We start from the raw sequence: 17,175 nt of genomic DNA, 5'->3' as shown, positions 1-17,175 counted from the left end.
TTAGTATCAATTGAGTTAGATTACACTTCGAATATTAGAAAACACGATTATGAATGTAACAGATCTTAACAAACACAACTATCATATGAGAAAGACTATCAAAACCGCTTAAATTAGAGCGCTATTAGAGACAAGATCGGATATTGAAAAGAAAAAATAGAAATAAAAACAAAAACTGACAACCAAGAAAAAGCAACAATATAACTTCTTCAAAAAAAAAAAAGAGAGCCATAAAGGACAAGAAAATCGGAGAGGAATAACACATTTGTTCCTTCTGCCTCATTCGTCTACTAGAGAGTGTATTCCGACAACCCAAGCTAGCACCCATTAGCCACCACTTCCTTCTCAGGAATAGCAACAGCAGGTTTTACATCACTAGACTTGGGAAGAGTGATGCTTTCTGTAACATCCCCATTCCCATTCGCCAACCCAGCAGATGCACTTTCTTTCTCCACTTGAGCATTCGCACATTCCTTATTCTCCTTGTTCTTCAATTCAGTTGGTTTGCCTTCCCAAACTTGAGTCTGCAAACTATTGTTATTAATCTTCAAGAAATGTGTAAATAGGGAAGCACTGGTCCAGAAATGACAGTACCAAACTCACCTGTTTGTGATAATGCTGTTGCTTGGCTTTCTTCTCCAGGATTTTCTTCTGTCTATCCTCATAGAAATCAAAATCATCCAAGATGCACTGCTTGCTTACGTGATCCTTAAAAATTTTGAGCACCTCAAGCCCCTGATCCAGTTTAACCTGCAACAACATCATACTCCTAATTAAAAAACCACTGCAATAATAGCAGCAAACGCATACAACAGAGTAGTAAAGGGCTACAAGGAAACATACCTCCTGGGTGTCCCTGCTGTTAGTCACGGGTTTGTTCTCATTATTCTCGAGGGTAATATGCTTCAACAAACTGTTTGGTACATCCTTCACAATGTGCCACTTAACTGGAAAACAACCAATCCATTTGTCTTGCTGCCAGTAATCCACATTCTTATTGAAGTCAACAGGACCAATCATCTCAGCAATACCAACAAACTGACCACTGGTATTAACCTAACAATCAAGGAGCATGCATATTTAGTATACAGATCAAACATTAAACAAAGCATAACATCTATGAGTCCAATAATGCTTACGGAGAAGAAAAGGAAAATAGGGCAGCTTCCAGGTTTTTGTTGAGCACTCTGGTAAGCAGCATCCAGCTTTTTGTTACCGTTTGGCGTGCTAGCCCAAATATTGTACTTGATGCTCTTATGGACATCATCCTCACTGTATGATTTGATAATGAAAAATTTGGCATCAGGGTAAGTCTCAGGGAAGTCTGATCTGTTGTATTGTTCACGATCAGGAACCACACTTGACTTTTCATTATCAGCTGTTTCAGCCAAGGGAATATTTTGACCTTTGACAGCCAAAGCTACTGGTGTAAATCCCTTTGAGTTCTTGGTGCTCTTGGTTCTTGGGCCCCTGTTCAATTCATTGAGGCCATCCATATTCTCATTACCATACCCGAAATATCCATTACCTCTTCCCCTAGGCTTGTACTTGCTATCGACAGCCACCCAGCCACTTCCACCCGACCGTGTGTCATAAGCATTCGAACCATAGCCCACCCCAGATCTGTATGCATTTCCATATTGACCATATAACTTGTTTGGATACATTCTATTAATGTATCCATTAGCATTGTTCATCAATGACATTGGCCTTGGGTGATTCGAGCCCTAAAAAAGGAACATATAATAAACCAGTCAGACAAAACGATCAAGGCAAAAAACAAGTGTGATGGACTTTGATTTGCACTTCAACAAGAAAAATATAACTTTTTAAATGATGAGTTATTAGACCAAAGCATGCAGGAAAGATATTCTCTAATGTTTAAGAACAAGACATCCTACACAAATACACACACTTACTGTTGGTAAATAATCACACCAACACACCAGAAAAAATGTTGTGTGAACTAAGCAAACCTAGCCATGAAAAGAGTAACTCATTACCATCAGGTGAGGCTGATAATTCTGATTCCTGGACGAAGGAACACTATTTCCATTCACAACTGCAGAGGACATCGATGAACTAGTTATAGGCCTTTGTTGTGCATCTGAAAAATATGGAGTCTCTAACCATGGGACAGGTGAATGTAAACCATCAAAACCAAATCTTGGGTTTTGATAACCAGAGGATGGAATTCCCCCAGGCAAAGCACCTCTTCCATATGAGCCATTCGCATTGAAAGATGAATTTTGGTATGTTGGTCTTGCCATGGCTGTACCATTGTTTCCCTTTGTGGCCACACTACCGGCAACACCATTAGATTTTGAATTAGAAGAATCCACCGCTAAAGGCACTTGATCAGCACCCCCAGAGGTGGCTATGTCACCTTTGGCACCGGCAGGATACGGACCATTTGTGGGTGGCAATGGCTGGAAATAAGGAGTTGGGTACTGATAATGTTGAGGACTATACAGCTGGCCATCGTGAGACAATGTTGGAATAGGGGAAACAGCGGGTGAATATGGCCCATAAGGAGGATAGCCATAACCATGATACATGTCCCCATAAGCACCCTGCAAACCAATGAAGAGTTGTAAGCAAATGGTAAAAATGTAAGATTGTAATGATACAGACTAGTCCCAAAGCAAAATCAATCAACACATGTAAGCATTAAAATGGATATGTGCCCAAAATGGGCATTTTAAACACTATGCTTACCGGAGTCAGCTCCACTCCATCTGGGCTCAGGTATCGTGCGTAATCTTCCCATTCATTTCCCTCAAAGGCTAAATACAAATGGATGGGCAAAAATCAGAAAATGTAAGCTAAACCACTGAAAACAGTAGGATCTATCATGTCAAAAATATATATATGAAAATTTCAGCAAATAAAACAGTATTTTGCAAATTTCAAAATAAACAACTTACGAGTATAATAGTAAGCAGGTGACGGATAGTAGCACACCGTAGGATCCATAAAATCTGGAATTTGAGGCGTGATAGATCGCTCCATTTGTGTCCCATTAGCCACGTTTCCAGAATCAACTGATGGCTGCAGAGCAGCAAAAGGATTCAGCGATAAAGAACAAAGTGATCCAGCATGCTACAAATAACATCGAATTTAAAAATAGATAACACAAATCAATTCGTGACCTTCTTAGTGGCATCGAGAATTTCGATAGTCTTCGCCTGCGAGTCCAGTGACAATTTCTGCAATAAATCTGCAGCCTCTATAGCAGAGAGAAGTAAAGGAATACATTTTCACACGAAAAATGATTTAATACAGGAAGATTCAAACAGAACAATGACTAAAACAACAGAAAAAATAAATTTGATTTTATATCGAAAAATTTCTCAAGATTTGAAGCTAAGGCGTAGCTCGTATGGAAAGATAAACACGTAAATCACCAAGGCGGGCCAAATCAGCACAGAATTAACGACGGGGATCTCAGATACAAGAAGCTCAGATCTACAGCAACTAAAAATAAAAAAACATGAGTTTATGCAGAGAAGAAAGCTATTGAAATCAAAGTGGAGCACAGGAAAGAGAAGAAAAGGATACGATCTGCAGGAGGCGGAACGGCGGCGGCCATGGGATTAGTTGAGAGTGAGGAGCGCGAAAGAACCCTAGAAAAGAGCGGGCGAAGGAAAAGTCTTTTCTTGAGGGTTTTGGGAGAGGAGAAATTAAAGTTGAGATTTGTGATTCATATACGCCCACCTCTTCTTTCGATTCAGTCCTTCTACTTCTATGTATTTGTGAACTCAATATCACACGTGGCGTGTTTCATTATTGGCCAGATTTGCAATTCAACCAAGACAAAACTATCCCTATTTCGATTTCATTGCTCTTTCTGGAGTACTCCTATTTATCGGATTTTATTCTTCAACACGACACTATATAAGTTAATTATTTTAAACACCAATTCCAATTACAGCCATCTTTTTGTCACAAATATTTCCAAATTATTTCAACATTCTTTGATAGCCGGCCCGAGCTCAATTACTACTTATAAATTTACGTTTTGAATAATTTTTATGTGTGTATATATTATTGATTCATGGGACCTACTTCATGAAGAGTGCAACAACACCATAAAATTGATCAAATTGTGGCCCATGTATGCATTATACTCGAACAATATGAACTTCTCTAGTCCCATCTGAGTTGAATACACCGCTTAACAAAAAATTAAAAGAAAAAAGCGGGGAATAGTTATTGAACCCGCCGATGAATAACCTTGGTAATTACAAAAAAAAAAAAGAAACAAAAACGGTATTTTAACGCGCCATGTGACTTTGAATAGGACTTCAGCCAGGTTTGGTGTTACCGAAGGAGTTGGAGAGACGACTGGGTTCAAGCCTCACCGGGCGGCTTGAGATCAACATGGGGCTTGGTTGGGTAGACGAAGACAAGCAACGACGCAGTGGATGGCAGCAGACCAGCAGAATATCTCACAGAGGCTACAGTAACTCTAGGAAGCTGTAGCGACCCTAATCCCAAGGGTACAAGCAAGTACGTGAGAACCTGGGCTGATCTCGGCAGGACAAGCATTGTATCACTGTGGGGGCCCGATAGGACGAAGCTCTGTGAGTCTGATATCGAGCATTTGATCTCTTGAAGCATCTCCGTCTGATTGAGAATCTTCACTGAATACAGAAAAGGGTTTCCAAGAAAGGCATGAGGTGGACATTCTACACTCACAGCCAACAGAGGTAGCTCCACGTTCACGTCAGGAAGTCTATATTTTGTAACTTGAGATGAAGTGTCGTTAGAATCCCTTTCCCATCTCAGACTCACAGTACCAATCTTCAGCTTAGTCGAATTCACTTTAGGAATGATGGTGAAAACCTTCTTGAACTCTTCCCCTGGCATATTGACTACGGCTTCCCTGAACTCTTCCTGCTGAGGTTGTATAGTGCAAGCAACACTTTTCTCTTCCGTCTCAATGGACATAGATAGCAATCTCAGGGGAACCTCTGAACTATTCTTAACGCTGATTACAAGCAATGTTTTTTCATTTAAAGCAAGGTAGGGTGTTTGATCAGTCTCTGTAACTGACTTGAGCTTCGACAGCAAAAGAGGATCCTGCCTAAAAGGAAGCATATACCGATGGCTGATTGCAACAGCAATTTTCCCTTCAATCTGCAAGCTTTTGTGGACATGCACTTTCTGCAAACTAGGTTCATCACTCTGAGGGAGGTATCCTAATGAGACATAAAGCATAATAGGCTTAGGATGGTTCCACTTAATTTTCAGTTTGCACGACCATGACTCCCCCATATCCAAGGATGGGACAGATATTAATCCAAAAGATGGCTGAATTTTCTGAATTTTGTCGGAAGGAGCTCCAGACTTATCTTGAGGTGCATCACAGGAGATATCAACAAGCTCAACATGGATATTGTCAGATGAGAACGATTCTTCTCCCCTTGGACTAAGAAGACCACCACCTCTTGTATCTACAAGATTAATTTTTAATTCACCTGAATGCACTGCATGTCCTCTGGAGGCAACTCTCACGGGTAAAATAAAGCTTTCTCCAACCAATGCAGGGCCAGACGAATCTAAAATCAAATCCACTTGTGGCTCTGGTTCTTCAACTTGTATAGCCTTCTGTCCAGATAATGCCAGACCTGGATCCTTGATGGGAATAGTTTCCAGCCGGTTCTCAAATTTCCAAAGTGGTGAATCATTCATCAATGCAGGACTTTCAGCTCTGCAGCATATTGTGAAGTTTGGTCCTATTCTAGCAATTACATGTATGCATTCAAGTTTTCCACTCAGATCTGCATAAAATTCACGATAATATCTAATTTAGAAGCATGAAGGGCATCATATGAATGACAACATCAATATTCAAGCAGGAATATTTTACACTCACACTTTGTGTAAACTAGAAAACAAAAATATTGAAGCACGTGATATCTTTTTTCAACTTACCAGATTTTATATCATAAGTCAGTCGTAACCATTTGTTTGTTGCAAGCACCAGATCAGGAGCTGTCTCAACCCTGTGACCCGGTTGTACAATGTCGATTGAACTTATCTGTGGCTTCTGACCATTTGTAATAACAAAATTACACTCTGATTGATTGAATTGCACCTCCAACTGATCAATCTCAACATTTATCGGCAATTGGGATCGAAGTGATATAGTGATGAGAGATTGACCACCAGGCTTAACCATTGGCTGATGAAAGGCAACTAGAGCTAGGAGAGTCACCCTTAATGGACTAATAAGATCAATCTCAAGATAAATGGGATGATCACTTTTTACTTTAATAGCACTGTTCTGTTCGTCGGAATTAAGTTCTGACTCACCTCTGGCAACCTCAAATGCTTCCTTGTGTATCTTTTCTCTCTGTGAAGGAGTTGCAGGCCCTGCTGGACCACAGTCCTTAGAGAACGACTCCGAAGAACCGGTTGTTTCAGGCAAAGAAGCCATTTCAAGTGAATATTCTATGAAGTCTTTGGCTGAACTCATACCCTTTGAGCACTCTCGTAAGTACCCCAAGACTTCCCACAATGACAATAGCCAGCCTTCACGTCGGTAAAGATTTGCTACACTGTCAAAGATTTGCTTGGCATTACTGAAGTCATTTAGGGAAAAGTATTCTCTAGCCATCTGCAGTCCACAATAGGCAGCTGTTCTTTCAGCTTTTGAGCTACTGTATGCTTCAAACGATTTCTTTAGGAGGGCAATGATTTCAAAGGAATCCTTGAATCGTTTCCCTTCTGCAAGTGCATAATGGGAATATTCCATATCCGTCAAACTGCATTTCAAATTGACTCAGATGTTATACTTCAATTATGCATTATACTACTACAATCTCTATTCTCTAGACCTCTTCTAGCATGTAGATAGAAAAATAGATTAATTGGCCAGAAAAACTCACGGCTGCATTATGAAGGCATCTTCATGCTCAAGCAACCTGGAATACTGCCCAAGATACGCAGAAGCCACAACAGACTCTGCACTGCCATCAAATGCACCAACATCTATGGACATAGATAGTGCAAATTCCAGACATGTATTCTTTTCCTTGAGGTAACTAGCTGCCAACTACGAAAAGGAGATATGAATAAATTGACAGTTAGAACTCATCTGACTAGATACAAGGTGAAAACTCATCATTGAATAAGTACTTTTTTTTTTATCTCAGTTATGGAGTGACCTGATAGTAGTAAGCTGGATGGAATTCCCATTCCGTTGGTTTTTCTTCCGCAACAGAGGCCGTACTTGGAACAAGCAGAGCATTGGGTGAGCTTGTCTCCAACAGTTGAGCAAATACCATGTACTGTCTGCTTAACCATTCCCAATGAAGAAATATAACTTCTGGTGCTCCTACAAGTTTTCTATAATTAGCAGTGTGCTGACGGAACCATGTAATTGCTTCAAGAACTTTTCCGCCATGCAGCAATATCGTTGACATTTTAAAATGCAGTTGTTCGGCAACTGCCTTGATCTCAACCAGGCGTTGGATTGGAGGCATTCTAGTTGATGTTCCAACCATCTGAGTTAAAAATAATAAGCATAACAGTCAATAAATAATTAGAACAAAAATAAATAATGGGAGAATAACTGCATAAAGAAAGCATATACATAATAGAGCATTTAAGTTATCACAGACATTATTTATCTGGTTTAAAAGATGACAAGAATCTTAAGTGATTTTAGAAATTCCAGTACTAGCAACTCAGACAACAATAATTTACTTCAGATATACAGTAAAAGGTTCTTAAACCACAACTGAGCCTCTATAAGCGGCATAAATCAAACTTGACTCTGTAGCCGTGATCAAAGAAGTACCTCCCGCAATGCATGATATGCATCCTCATATAACTTGAGAGCTTCGAGCCAGTCCCTTCTAAATTCTGCATATATAGCAACCTAGAGGTTGATAAGGTTTAGATTGCATAAGAAAGAGGAACAGAAAATTCATTAGTAAGTATTGATTACAAATTTAAGACAAGGACACTAGCAAAAAGACGATTCAATATGTTTAAGATGACTAAAGCATGGATAATTGTATAAGGTAAAGGTACTAAAAACCAACATGTGTGAAGGAAATAATGGTGTATATTCCCAATATATTAATTCATATACTTCAAATGTAAAGATATCACGAGAATCCTGTAACTCTTAAAACAGATTCAAAAGAGAACCACAATAACAGAACGGCCTTACCTTGAAACAGTACCGAACATTTAGCTCCATTGAGGTGTAATTTTTCTTTTCAAGGCGTGATCTTACTCTTCGACCTTCGTCCCTATAATATGCGTTAGCCAGTTCTCCCAACACAGTCCAAAGCCTGAAAGAAGTAGCTACTAGGCTTTACAAATTTGAGATATTTGAAGAGAGAACAGGAATTTGGTTCAAGCACATACAATTCCGTAGGTTTAGCATTACCGAGGTTTCAAATAGAATGAAAACTTATTACTCCCTCCGTCCACAAAAAAAATAGACAAGGTTTACCATTTAGGGTCGTCCACCAAAATTAGACTAATTCGAAAAATGGAAAGTTTTAAACCAATACTAACCATACACATCATTCTAAATGTGGACCCCACAATCCATTAACACTACTTCCACCACATTTTCCCTCCCTCTCTCTTACTTTACCAATTATGCATTAAAACCCGTGTCATTTACAACTTTGTCTATTTTTGTGGACGGAGGGAGTATGAATATATTATGGTCGTCAAACCAAAAACTTTAATAGGGGCACAATTAAAGGGACCTGCCTGCTAAGACATTGTTGAAGCTCTGGTTCATGATCCGGTACAAAAATGATCAGATTTTTTGAATCTATTTCTGCGCGTTTTCTCAAGGCAAGTATACGTTCTTCACTTGTGTTATCTGCAACAGAATTTACAGATCGTGAGTTAAATAAAACACATCCCACCTCTCCATTCCAACGAAAAGAAAAGGAGGACGCTAAGGAGACCAAAACATCTAATACTGACACATTTTTTCCTCAAGCTCATTCAAACAGACGCACACAGTGCAGAAGAGCATTAAATGCAAGAAGTCTGACTTATAGGTATCAGATCCGAGAGCTGAACAAAATAACTAAGATGTAAATTTATTTATTGTATAAAATAGCTAGTGCATAGTATAAATTGTAAGGATCTCAAATTCTGTTCATTCAGACATTATTCAGGAAATATAATCCAAATTATCTGTATAACTAACACAGAACACCAAAGAAAGATGTATAGTATGACTCCTGTTCTCTTCTCTATACAATATCTTCTCCTTTTACAATGTTTCATTTGAGAATTTGAAAATCCTCAGGTAAGACCAACACCATTGCAAAGCCATATTTCTGCAGTATATATCCCAAATGTATAACTTAGGACTACAATCATTGTTTCTACGGCAGGCACAAACATAGCCCCAAAACATTCATATTCTGATCAAAAGTAATTGAGCTCATCAATCGAACATAAGCATACAGACAATTGATGAAATCAGCAATCCGACACGTCCGAAAACTCACAGACCTTTATCATTCCACTTAGTGACAACCAGAACCACCAATTTGATGTTCCTGCCACGGATCGACGCCCTGCGAAGGAAGCAGCAAAGGAATTCAGCACCAATTACACAGAGTGTAAGATAGAAATTAGAGGGGATGTACTTGAGTCTGTCAAGGTCGGAGCAAAGTTGTTGCCACTGAGCGGGATCGCCGGAGACATCGCGCGAGGAAAAAATGGCAGCGACGACGGCGGGAATCCTGGTGCGATGCTTGGAGAACCAATCGCGCTTTATGATGCCGGCTGGGGGATCTGAAGTGTCTCTGGAGGGCTTCTTCGGAGGGATGATAGAGATGTTAGAGAAATCGGGCAATGCGATGGCATTGATTGGGGGCTGCTGGGAGTGGAGGTGCGCAGTAATAAGGGGATGGACGTCGGGGCAGCCGATGAGGCAGGAAAGAGCTACCGGCGGCGTACGAAGCTCCTCCGGGAATTCCTCCATTGGATTCAACTGAGTTTACTTTCGATCTGGACTGAATCACAGGAACATTTTATTCGGATTGTTAATAGTAATACTATCGCTCTATTTCTAAAATCTCACTCCCTTCATATCAAATTCAATCTCAAAATCATAATTTCTGCATCAAACTCAAATTATTAAATATTATTGGTATAGACCATTATTAAATATTTTAAATTGATTTCGACAATATATTTTACTTACTAGGAGTAAGTATAATTTTTGCGATTAGATCATTGCTAAACTATCAATTTTTAGATTGCACGTCACCAATTGAATTAGTTATTCTTATTCGCGCATAGGGCTCTTGAAAATCGTTGGCATTGTCCAACGTTGAAGGGCTCTTGGCCTTACTTTCTGGTGCTTTCTGGCCTATGAAATAATTGTCGGTTAGTGTTCAAGCAAACAGGCCTCGCCATTGCATCTGATGTAGTTAGAGCATCCACAATAGGAACAAATGTACCACCCGTAGACACCCCAAAAACACCTCATGCCACGTCGTAAGGACATCCCACCGCACGCGGATATCCCCAAGGACATCACAACGGACAAGGACAATAATAAAAATTCACCAAATTAAACAATTTACGGAATTAAAATTTCGACACAAATACGGACGGAGAAAGTGCAATAATAATTTCATTAAATAAAAAAAATAATGATTTAAACAAGTGGTGCGAATGAAATGAAGTTCAACCAGAGTTCAAAAAAAATTGAAAACTTGGACACCGCCGTGTCACCGCAATAGCGGATGTCTCAACGGACGTCCGCGTACACCAACAGATGACTACTCGTCCGCCGTCGACGTCTGCATCCGCCTCAAACAACACAATAGCTGACGTCCGCCGTGACATCCACTATTGCGGATGCTCAACTTAGTGCCACATGAGAATTTCGGATAGTTTAGAACAATTCCGTATATATTGTCATCTCTGTAATTTTTTTTCCTCGAGGAACACCTTACGAGCATTCCCATGAATATCATCGAACTTGCTCCATTCGGCCAAAGTTTCTGGCTTCTTACACATTCTTCAACTATTTTCTTCCTTCCAATACCTCCAAACCAAGTTTTTCTTGCACATTCTTTATCTATTTTATTCCATCCAATTCCTCCGGACTTAGTTTTTATTAGCTAGACCATATTCTTTTTAGTAGCAATTGAGTCGAATTACATTTCGAATAAATATAAGAAAACACAGTTATGAATCTAACAGATAAAAAGCACAATTATCATATGAGAACGACTATCAAAAACCGCTTAAATTAGAGCGCTATGAAACAAGATCAGATATTAAAAAGAAAAAATAGAAATAAAAACAAAAACTGACAACCAAGAAAAAGAAACATTATACCTTCCTCAAACAAAAAAAAAAAAGAGCCATCAAGGACAAGAAAATCGGAGCGGCTTGCTTTGCTGAATAACACATCTGTTGCTTCTGCACTCATTCTCCTACTAGAGAGTATTCCGACAACCCAAGCTAGCACCCATTAGCAACCACTTCGCTCTCAGGAATAGTAACAGCAGGTTTTGCGTCACTAGACTTTGTAAGAGTGATGCTTTCTGTAACATCCCCATTCCCATTCGCCACACCGGCCGTTACACTTTCTTTCTCCACTTGAGCATTCGCACATTCCTTATTCTCCTTGTTCTTCAATTCAGTTGGTTTGCCTTCCCACACTTGAGTCTGCAAACTATTGTTATTAATCTTCCAGAAATGCGTAAATAGGGAAGCACTGATCCAGAAGTTAGAGTACCAAACTCACCTGTTTGTGGTAATGCTGTTGCTTGGCTTTCTTCTCCAGGATTTTCTTCTGTCTATCTTCGTAGAAATCAAAATCATCCAAGATGCACTGCTTGCTTACGTGATCCTTAAAAATTTTGAGCACCTCGAGCCCCTGATCAAGTTTAACCTGCAACAACATCATACTCCTAATTAAAAAACCACTGCAATAATAGCAGCACAACCTATAAAACAGAAAAGTAAAGGGATGCAAGGATATATATACCTCCTGGGTGTCCCTGCTGTTAGTCACGGGTTTGTTCTCATTATTCTCGAGGGTAATATGCTTCAACAAACTGTTCGGTACATCCTTCACAATGTGCCACTTGACTGGAAAACAACCAATCCATTTGTCTTGCTGCCAGTACTCCACATTCTTGTTGAAGTCAACAGGACCAACCATCTCAGCAACACCAACAAACTGACCACTGGTATTAACCTAACCATCAAAGAGAATTCATAATTAATATACAGATCAAACATTACCAAAAAAAAGTAAAACATCTTTGAGTTAAATAATGCCTTACGGAGAAGAAAAGGAAAATAGGGCAGCTTCCAGGTTTTTGTTGAGCACTCTGGTAGGCAGCATCCAGCTTTTTGTTACCGTTTGGTGTGCTAGCCCAAATATTGTACTTGATGCTCTTGTGGACATCATCCTCACTGTATGATTTGATAATGAAGAATTTGGCATCAGAGTAGGTCTCAGGGAAGTCTGATCTGTTGTATTGTTCTCGATCAGGAACCACGCTTGACTTTTCATTATCAGCTGTTTCAGCCAAGGGAATATTTTGACCTTTGACAGCCAAAGCTACGGGTGTAAATCCCTTTGTGTTCTTCGTGCTCTTGGTTCTTGGGCCCCTGTTCAATTCATTGAGGCCATCAATATTCTCATTACCATACCCATAATATCCATTTCCTCTTCCCCTAGGCTTGTACTTGCTATCAACAGCCACCCAGCCACTTCCACCCGACCGTGTGTCATAAGCATTCGAACCATAGCCCACTCCAGATCTGTATGCATTTCCATATTGACTATATAACTTGTTTGGATACATTCTATTAATGTATCCATTAGCATTGTTCATCAATGACATTGGCCTTGGGTGATTCGAGCCCTAAAAAAGGAACATATAAACCAGTTAGACAAAACCATCAAGGCACAAAACAAGTGCGATGGACTTTGATTTGCACTTTAACAAGAAAAATATAACTTTTTAATTGATTAGTTGTTCAATTATAGCATGCAATAAAAATATTCTATAATTATTAAGAACAAGATATCCAACACAAATATACATACTTACTGTTGGTAAATAATTAAAACTCACAAGAAAAAATGTTTTGTGTGCACTAACCAAAATAGCCATGAAAAAAGCAACTCATTACCATCAGGTGAGGCTGATAATTCTGATTCCTGGATGAAGGAACACTATTTCCATTCCCAACTGCAGAGGTCATTGATGAACTAGTTATAGGCCTTTGTTGTGCATCTGAAAAATATGGAGTCTCTAACCATGGGACAGGTGAATGTAAACCATCAAAACCATATCTTGGGTTTTGATAACCAGAGGATGGAATTCCCCCAGGCAAAGCACCTCTTCCATATGAGCCATTCGCATTGAAAGATGAATTTTGGTATGCTGGTCTTGCCATCGCTGTACCATTGTTTCCCTTTGTGGCCACACCACCGGCAACACCATTAGATTTTGAATTAGAAGAATCCACCGGCAAAGGCACTTGATCAGCACCCCCAGAGGTGGCTATGTCACCTTTTGCACCAGAGGGGTACGGACCATTTGTGGGTGGCAATGGCTGGAAATAAGGAGTTGGGTACTGATACTGTTGAGGGCTATACAGTTGACCATCGTGAGACAATGTTGGAATGGGGGAAACAGCTGGTGAATATGGCCCATAAGGAGGATAGCCATAACCATGATACATCTCCCCATAAGCTCCCTGCAAACCAACGAAGAGTTATAAGCAAATCCTAAAAAGGTTAGATTGTAATGAATCAGTAAAATAGATTTGTGCCCAAAACAGGCATTTTGAACACAATGCTTACCGGAGTCAGCTCCACTCCATCTGGGCTCAGGTATCGTGAGTAATCTTCCCATTCATTGCCCTCAAAGGCTAAATACAAATGGATAGGTAAAAATCAGAAAATTAAGATAAGGCACTGAAAAAGTAGGATCTACCAAGTCAAAATGTACATGAGAATTTCAGCAAATAAAACAGTAGTATTTTGCAAATCTCAAAAAAAAACTTACGAGTATAATAGTAAGCAGGTGACGGATAGTAGCACACCGTAGGATCCATAAAATCTGGAATTTGAGGGGTGATAGATCGCTCCATTTGTATCCCATTAGCCACGTTCCCGGAATCAACTGATGGCTGCTGGGCAGCAAAGGGATTCACCAATAAAGAACAAAGTTAGCCAGTATACTACAAATAACGAATTTAACAAAAGATAACGCAAACCAATTCGAGACCTTCTTAGTGGCATCAGGAATTTCGATAGTCTTTGGTTGCGATTCCAATGACAATTTCTGCAATAAATCTGCAGCCTCTATAGCAGAGAGAAGTAAAGGAATACATTTTCACACGTAAAATAATTTAATACAGAAAGACTCAATATTTGAAGCTATGGCGCAACTCGCATAGAAAATCAAACAAGTAAATCACCAAGGGAGAATCAGAAACACGGAGAAAACAAAATCAGCACAGAATTAACGACGGGGATCTCAGATACAAGACGCTCAGATCTACAGCAACTAAAAATTAAAAAACATGAGTTTATGCAGAGAAGAAAGGTATTGAAATCAAAGTGGAGCAAAAGAAAGAGAAGAAAAGGATACGATCTGCGGGAGGCGGAACGGCGGCGGCCATGGGATTAGTTGAGAGTGAGGAGCGCGAAAGAACCCTAGAAAAGAGCGGGCGAAGGAAAAGTCTTTTCTTGAGGGTTTTGGGAGAGGAGAAATTAAAGTTGAGATTTGTGATTCATATACGCCCACCTCTTCTTTCGATTCAGTCCTTCTACTTCTATGTATTTGCGAATTCAATACCACACGTGGCGAGCTTCATTATTGGCCAGATTTGCCATATATATACTCGTCCCATAAGAGGAAATAGTTATTTAATTCAAAAGCAAGTATATTTAGAAATTTTTAAATAGGTGAAAAAATAATATAAAAACACAAGAAAATGATGAGATAGAGAATATTGCTTCTAATATACTCAAGTCCTGCGTGAAGTGTCAATCAACTTAATGAATCAATTAAACTATAAATTAAATATTAATTTAATAAAAGTTGAAACAATCTCGTTCATTCTATTCACACTGAATATGTTCAATATATTTAAATTTAACCTTGCTGAATACTAAGATCAAATTTACAATTAGTGGATTATCATTCCTATATATGCATAGTAAGCTCTAATTCAACTTCTAATTCAGATGAATTCATCTACAAAATTAATTGAGTATTCCTACGAGGCATAGTAAAAATCCAAAGATTATTGCAATGACATAGAAATAAACTAATCTAAGAATCATATATTGGGCATCATATAAAACTTGAATTATTAGCCTACGTTCCTTCCTAATAACTAAGTTAAAAGAGACTTTGGTTAGAACATTAATTGAATAACAAAACTGGCAGGAATTACGATTCAAAGTAAAAGCATTGTAGATAAAGATCATACACTAAACATAGAATCCATAAATAATTCACATTTCACAAATTAGGAGCATCGTAAGAGGTTTAGCTACACACAAATAACAAAGAAGAACCGCATAACTCATGAAATTGATGTGTAGATGGTAGCAAATCTCCTATGGTATGATGGAAATTGAATGATTGAACCTTCAATCTCCTTCCTCTCTTCCTCCTCTATCTGATAATTTTCGTGTGTCAAAGGATGTCCCAAAGTGATCCCAAAAACGCCACTTAAAACTGATGAAAAAATGTCAAGTAGATTTTGAACATATTTCCACTTAGTCGAGTGGAACTCTCTGACGTGGAAGTTTGATAGTCACTCTGGTCGAATGACTTCTAGACACATTTCCACCTAGTCGAGAGGAAAATTATGACTTCTTCCAAAGTACGTCTTTGACTCCCAATTATGTTCCAACTTCATTTTATGCCTCTTCCATGCCCTATAATGGAGATATTATGTTGAATTGAGTCCAAATATGTATAAAACCAATAAAGTTTGACTCCAAATATGTATAACACCAATAAAGTTTGACGGGATAAAAGATTAATGTTTGATTCACGTCAGAATGTCATTAGTCAGGTTGGGCAAGAAACGTTATTTTACGTGGACAACATCTTGTGTTAAATTTTGTCATCTTATAGTATCGAGATTATTGTAGACAACAGTCGTATTTGTGTTAGAGATACATAGCGTGTATTAATTAAAACTAGTACCCTCTTTGTTCTACAGAAGATGACCGACTTTCCTTTTTTAGTTTGTCTCAACCAAGATGACTCATTACTGAAAATAGAAACTCATTTTATCTCTACTTTATTTTTATTTATTACTATTCTCTCCACCTAATACATAAAATAAATCTGCATAAAATCTCGTGTCAACCAAGAAATGAATCATCTTCCTTAGAATGGAGGGAGTACTATTCTATTACAAGATATAATTATTCAATTTTTCCAAAGCTGCCACCGATCCATTTGGTTGTTCTCAATGCAATTTGTCATTCATAATAAATAAATGATATGTTAGTATTCATATTTAAAACCTTTTAAGTACGAAGGATATAAATATGAAAAACTATATTTTCTCCGTCCCTCAAGAGTATGCACATTTTCCATTTTAGTTTGTCACGAGTATGCACTTTTTAATTTCAGAAACTCTTTTAGTTCTAATGAGGTGAAACTCATTCTCAACTAGCAATACTTTAATTACTTTTTCTTTCTACCTCTCTCTATTTTACCAATTGTGCATTATAATCTGTGTCACAAATGCATACTCTTATAAGACGGAAGGAGTATATGCAATTCATTTTTATAAAGAAAATGAGAGATGTTAGAAAACCAGCAGATAACCAACGCAGAAATCCAGCCAAAATAGTAACCAAGATCGAAAATAAAACGCAATGGAAGAACACACACAATTACGTGGTTCGGTCGTAAGACCTACGTCCGCGGAGAAGCTATCAATCAATTTATTCAATACCCAAACACAATCGAAGTATCTTGCTACAATCGCTCAAGAATTAAACAAAGAATCACTGAAGAAATCAAACGCTCAAACTCGAGAGCTCACCTTACAACTTTGATTTCCTCACACAGAAAATGACCCTCTCTTCTTGATCTCACTCCTCCACTCCAGCTGAATCAGCCTATATATTGGTTGTTAGAGCTCTTCGATCATCCA

General features: G+C 38.7%; 3 protein-coding genes across 3 annotated transcripts; all 3 read right to left on the bottom strand.

Moving 5' to 3' along the window:
- Window positions 1-32: 32 nt before the first annotated feature.
- On the bottom strand, window positions 33-3,720 carry LOC125213238 (YTH domain-containing protein ECT4-like). Its single transcript, XM_048113665.2, has 9 exons — window positions 3,562-3,720; window positions 3,153-3,229; window positions 2,928-3,051; window positions 2,719-2,786; window positions 2,004-2,573; window positions 1,140-1,727; window positions 844-1,056; window positions 604-750; window positions 33-524 (listed from the first exon to the last, which is right to left on the bottom strand). Exons 1-9 carry the CDS (start codon window positions 3,590-3,592, stop codon window positions 318-320), a joined length of 2,025 nt encoding a protein of 674 aa, XP_047969622.1. The 5' UTR covers window positions 3,593-3,720; the 3' UTR covers window positions 33-317.
- Window positions 3,721-4,097: 377 nt separating this feature from the next.
- On the bottom strand, window positions 4,098-10,131 carry LOC125215498 (uncharacterized). The gene is made up of 9 exons (XM_048116929.2): window positions 9,645-10,131; window positions 9,508-9,572; window positions 8,746-8,860; window positions 8,189-8,312; window positions 7,811-7,891; window positions 7,176-7,514; window positions 6,897-7,063; window positions 5,941-6,773; window positions 4,098-5,786 (listed from the first exon to the last, which is right to left on the bottom strand). Exons 1-9 carry the CDS (start codon window positions 9,980-9,982, stop codon window positions 4,354-4,356), a joined length of 3,495 nt encoding a protein of 1,164 aa, XP_047972886.1. The 5' UTR covers window positions 9,983-10,131; the 3' UTR covers window positions 4,098-4,353.
- Window positions 10,132-11,233: 1,102 nt separating this feature from the next.
- On the bottom strand, window positions 11,234-14,793 carry LOC125213457 (YTH domain-containing protein ECT4-like). Its single transcript, XM_048114017.2, has 9 exons — window positions 14,637-14,793; window positions 14,271-14,347; window positions 14,049-14,172; window positions 13,844-13,911; window positions 13,168-13,737; window positions 12,309-12,896; window positions 12,008-12,220; window positions 11,765-11,911; window positions 11,234-11,685 (listed from the first exon to the last, which is right to left on the bottom strand). The coding sequence occupies exons 1-9, from the start codon at window positions 14,665-14,667 to the stop codon at window positions 11,479-11,481; spliced, it is 2,025 nt and encodes a 674-aa protein (XP_047969974.1). The 5' UTR covers window positions 14,668-14,793; the 3' UTR covers window positions 11,234-11,478.
- Between the last annotated feature and the right edge of the window lie 2,382 nt (window positions 14,794-17,175).

Source organism: Salvia hispanica, chromosome 3 (genome assembly GCF_029641045.1).
Source record: "Salvia hispanica isolate PSC_SH4W2 chromosome 3, Shi_PSC_v1, whole genome shotgun sequence".
Lineage (NCBI taxonomy): Eukaryota > Viridiplantae > Streptophyta > Magnoliopsida > Lamiales > Lamiaceae > Salvia > Salvia hispanica.
Note: the sequence above shows the minus strand (reverse complement) of the source record. Positions and strands in the feature narration are given on the sequence as shown.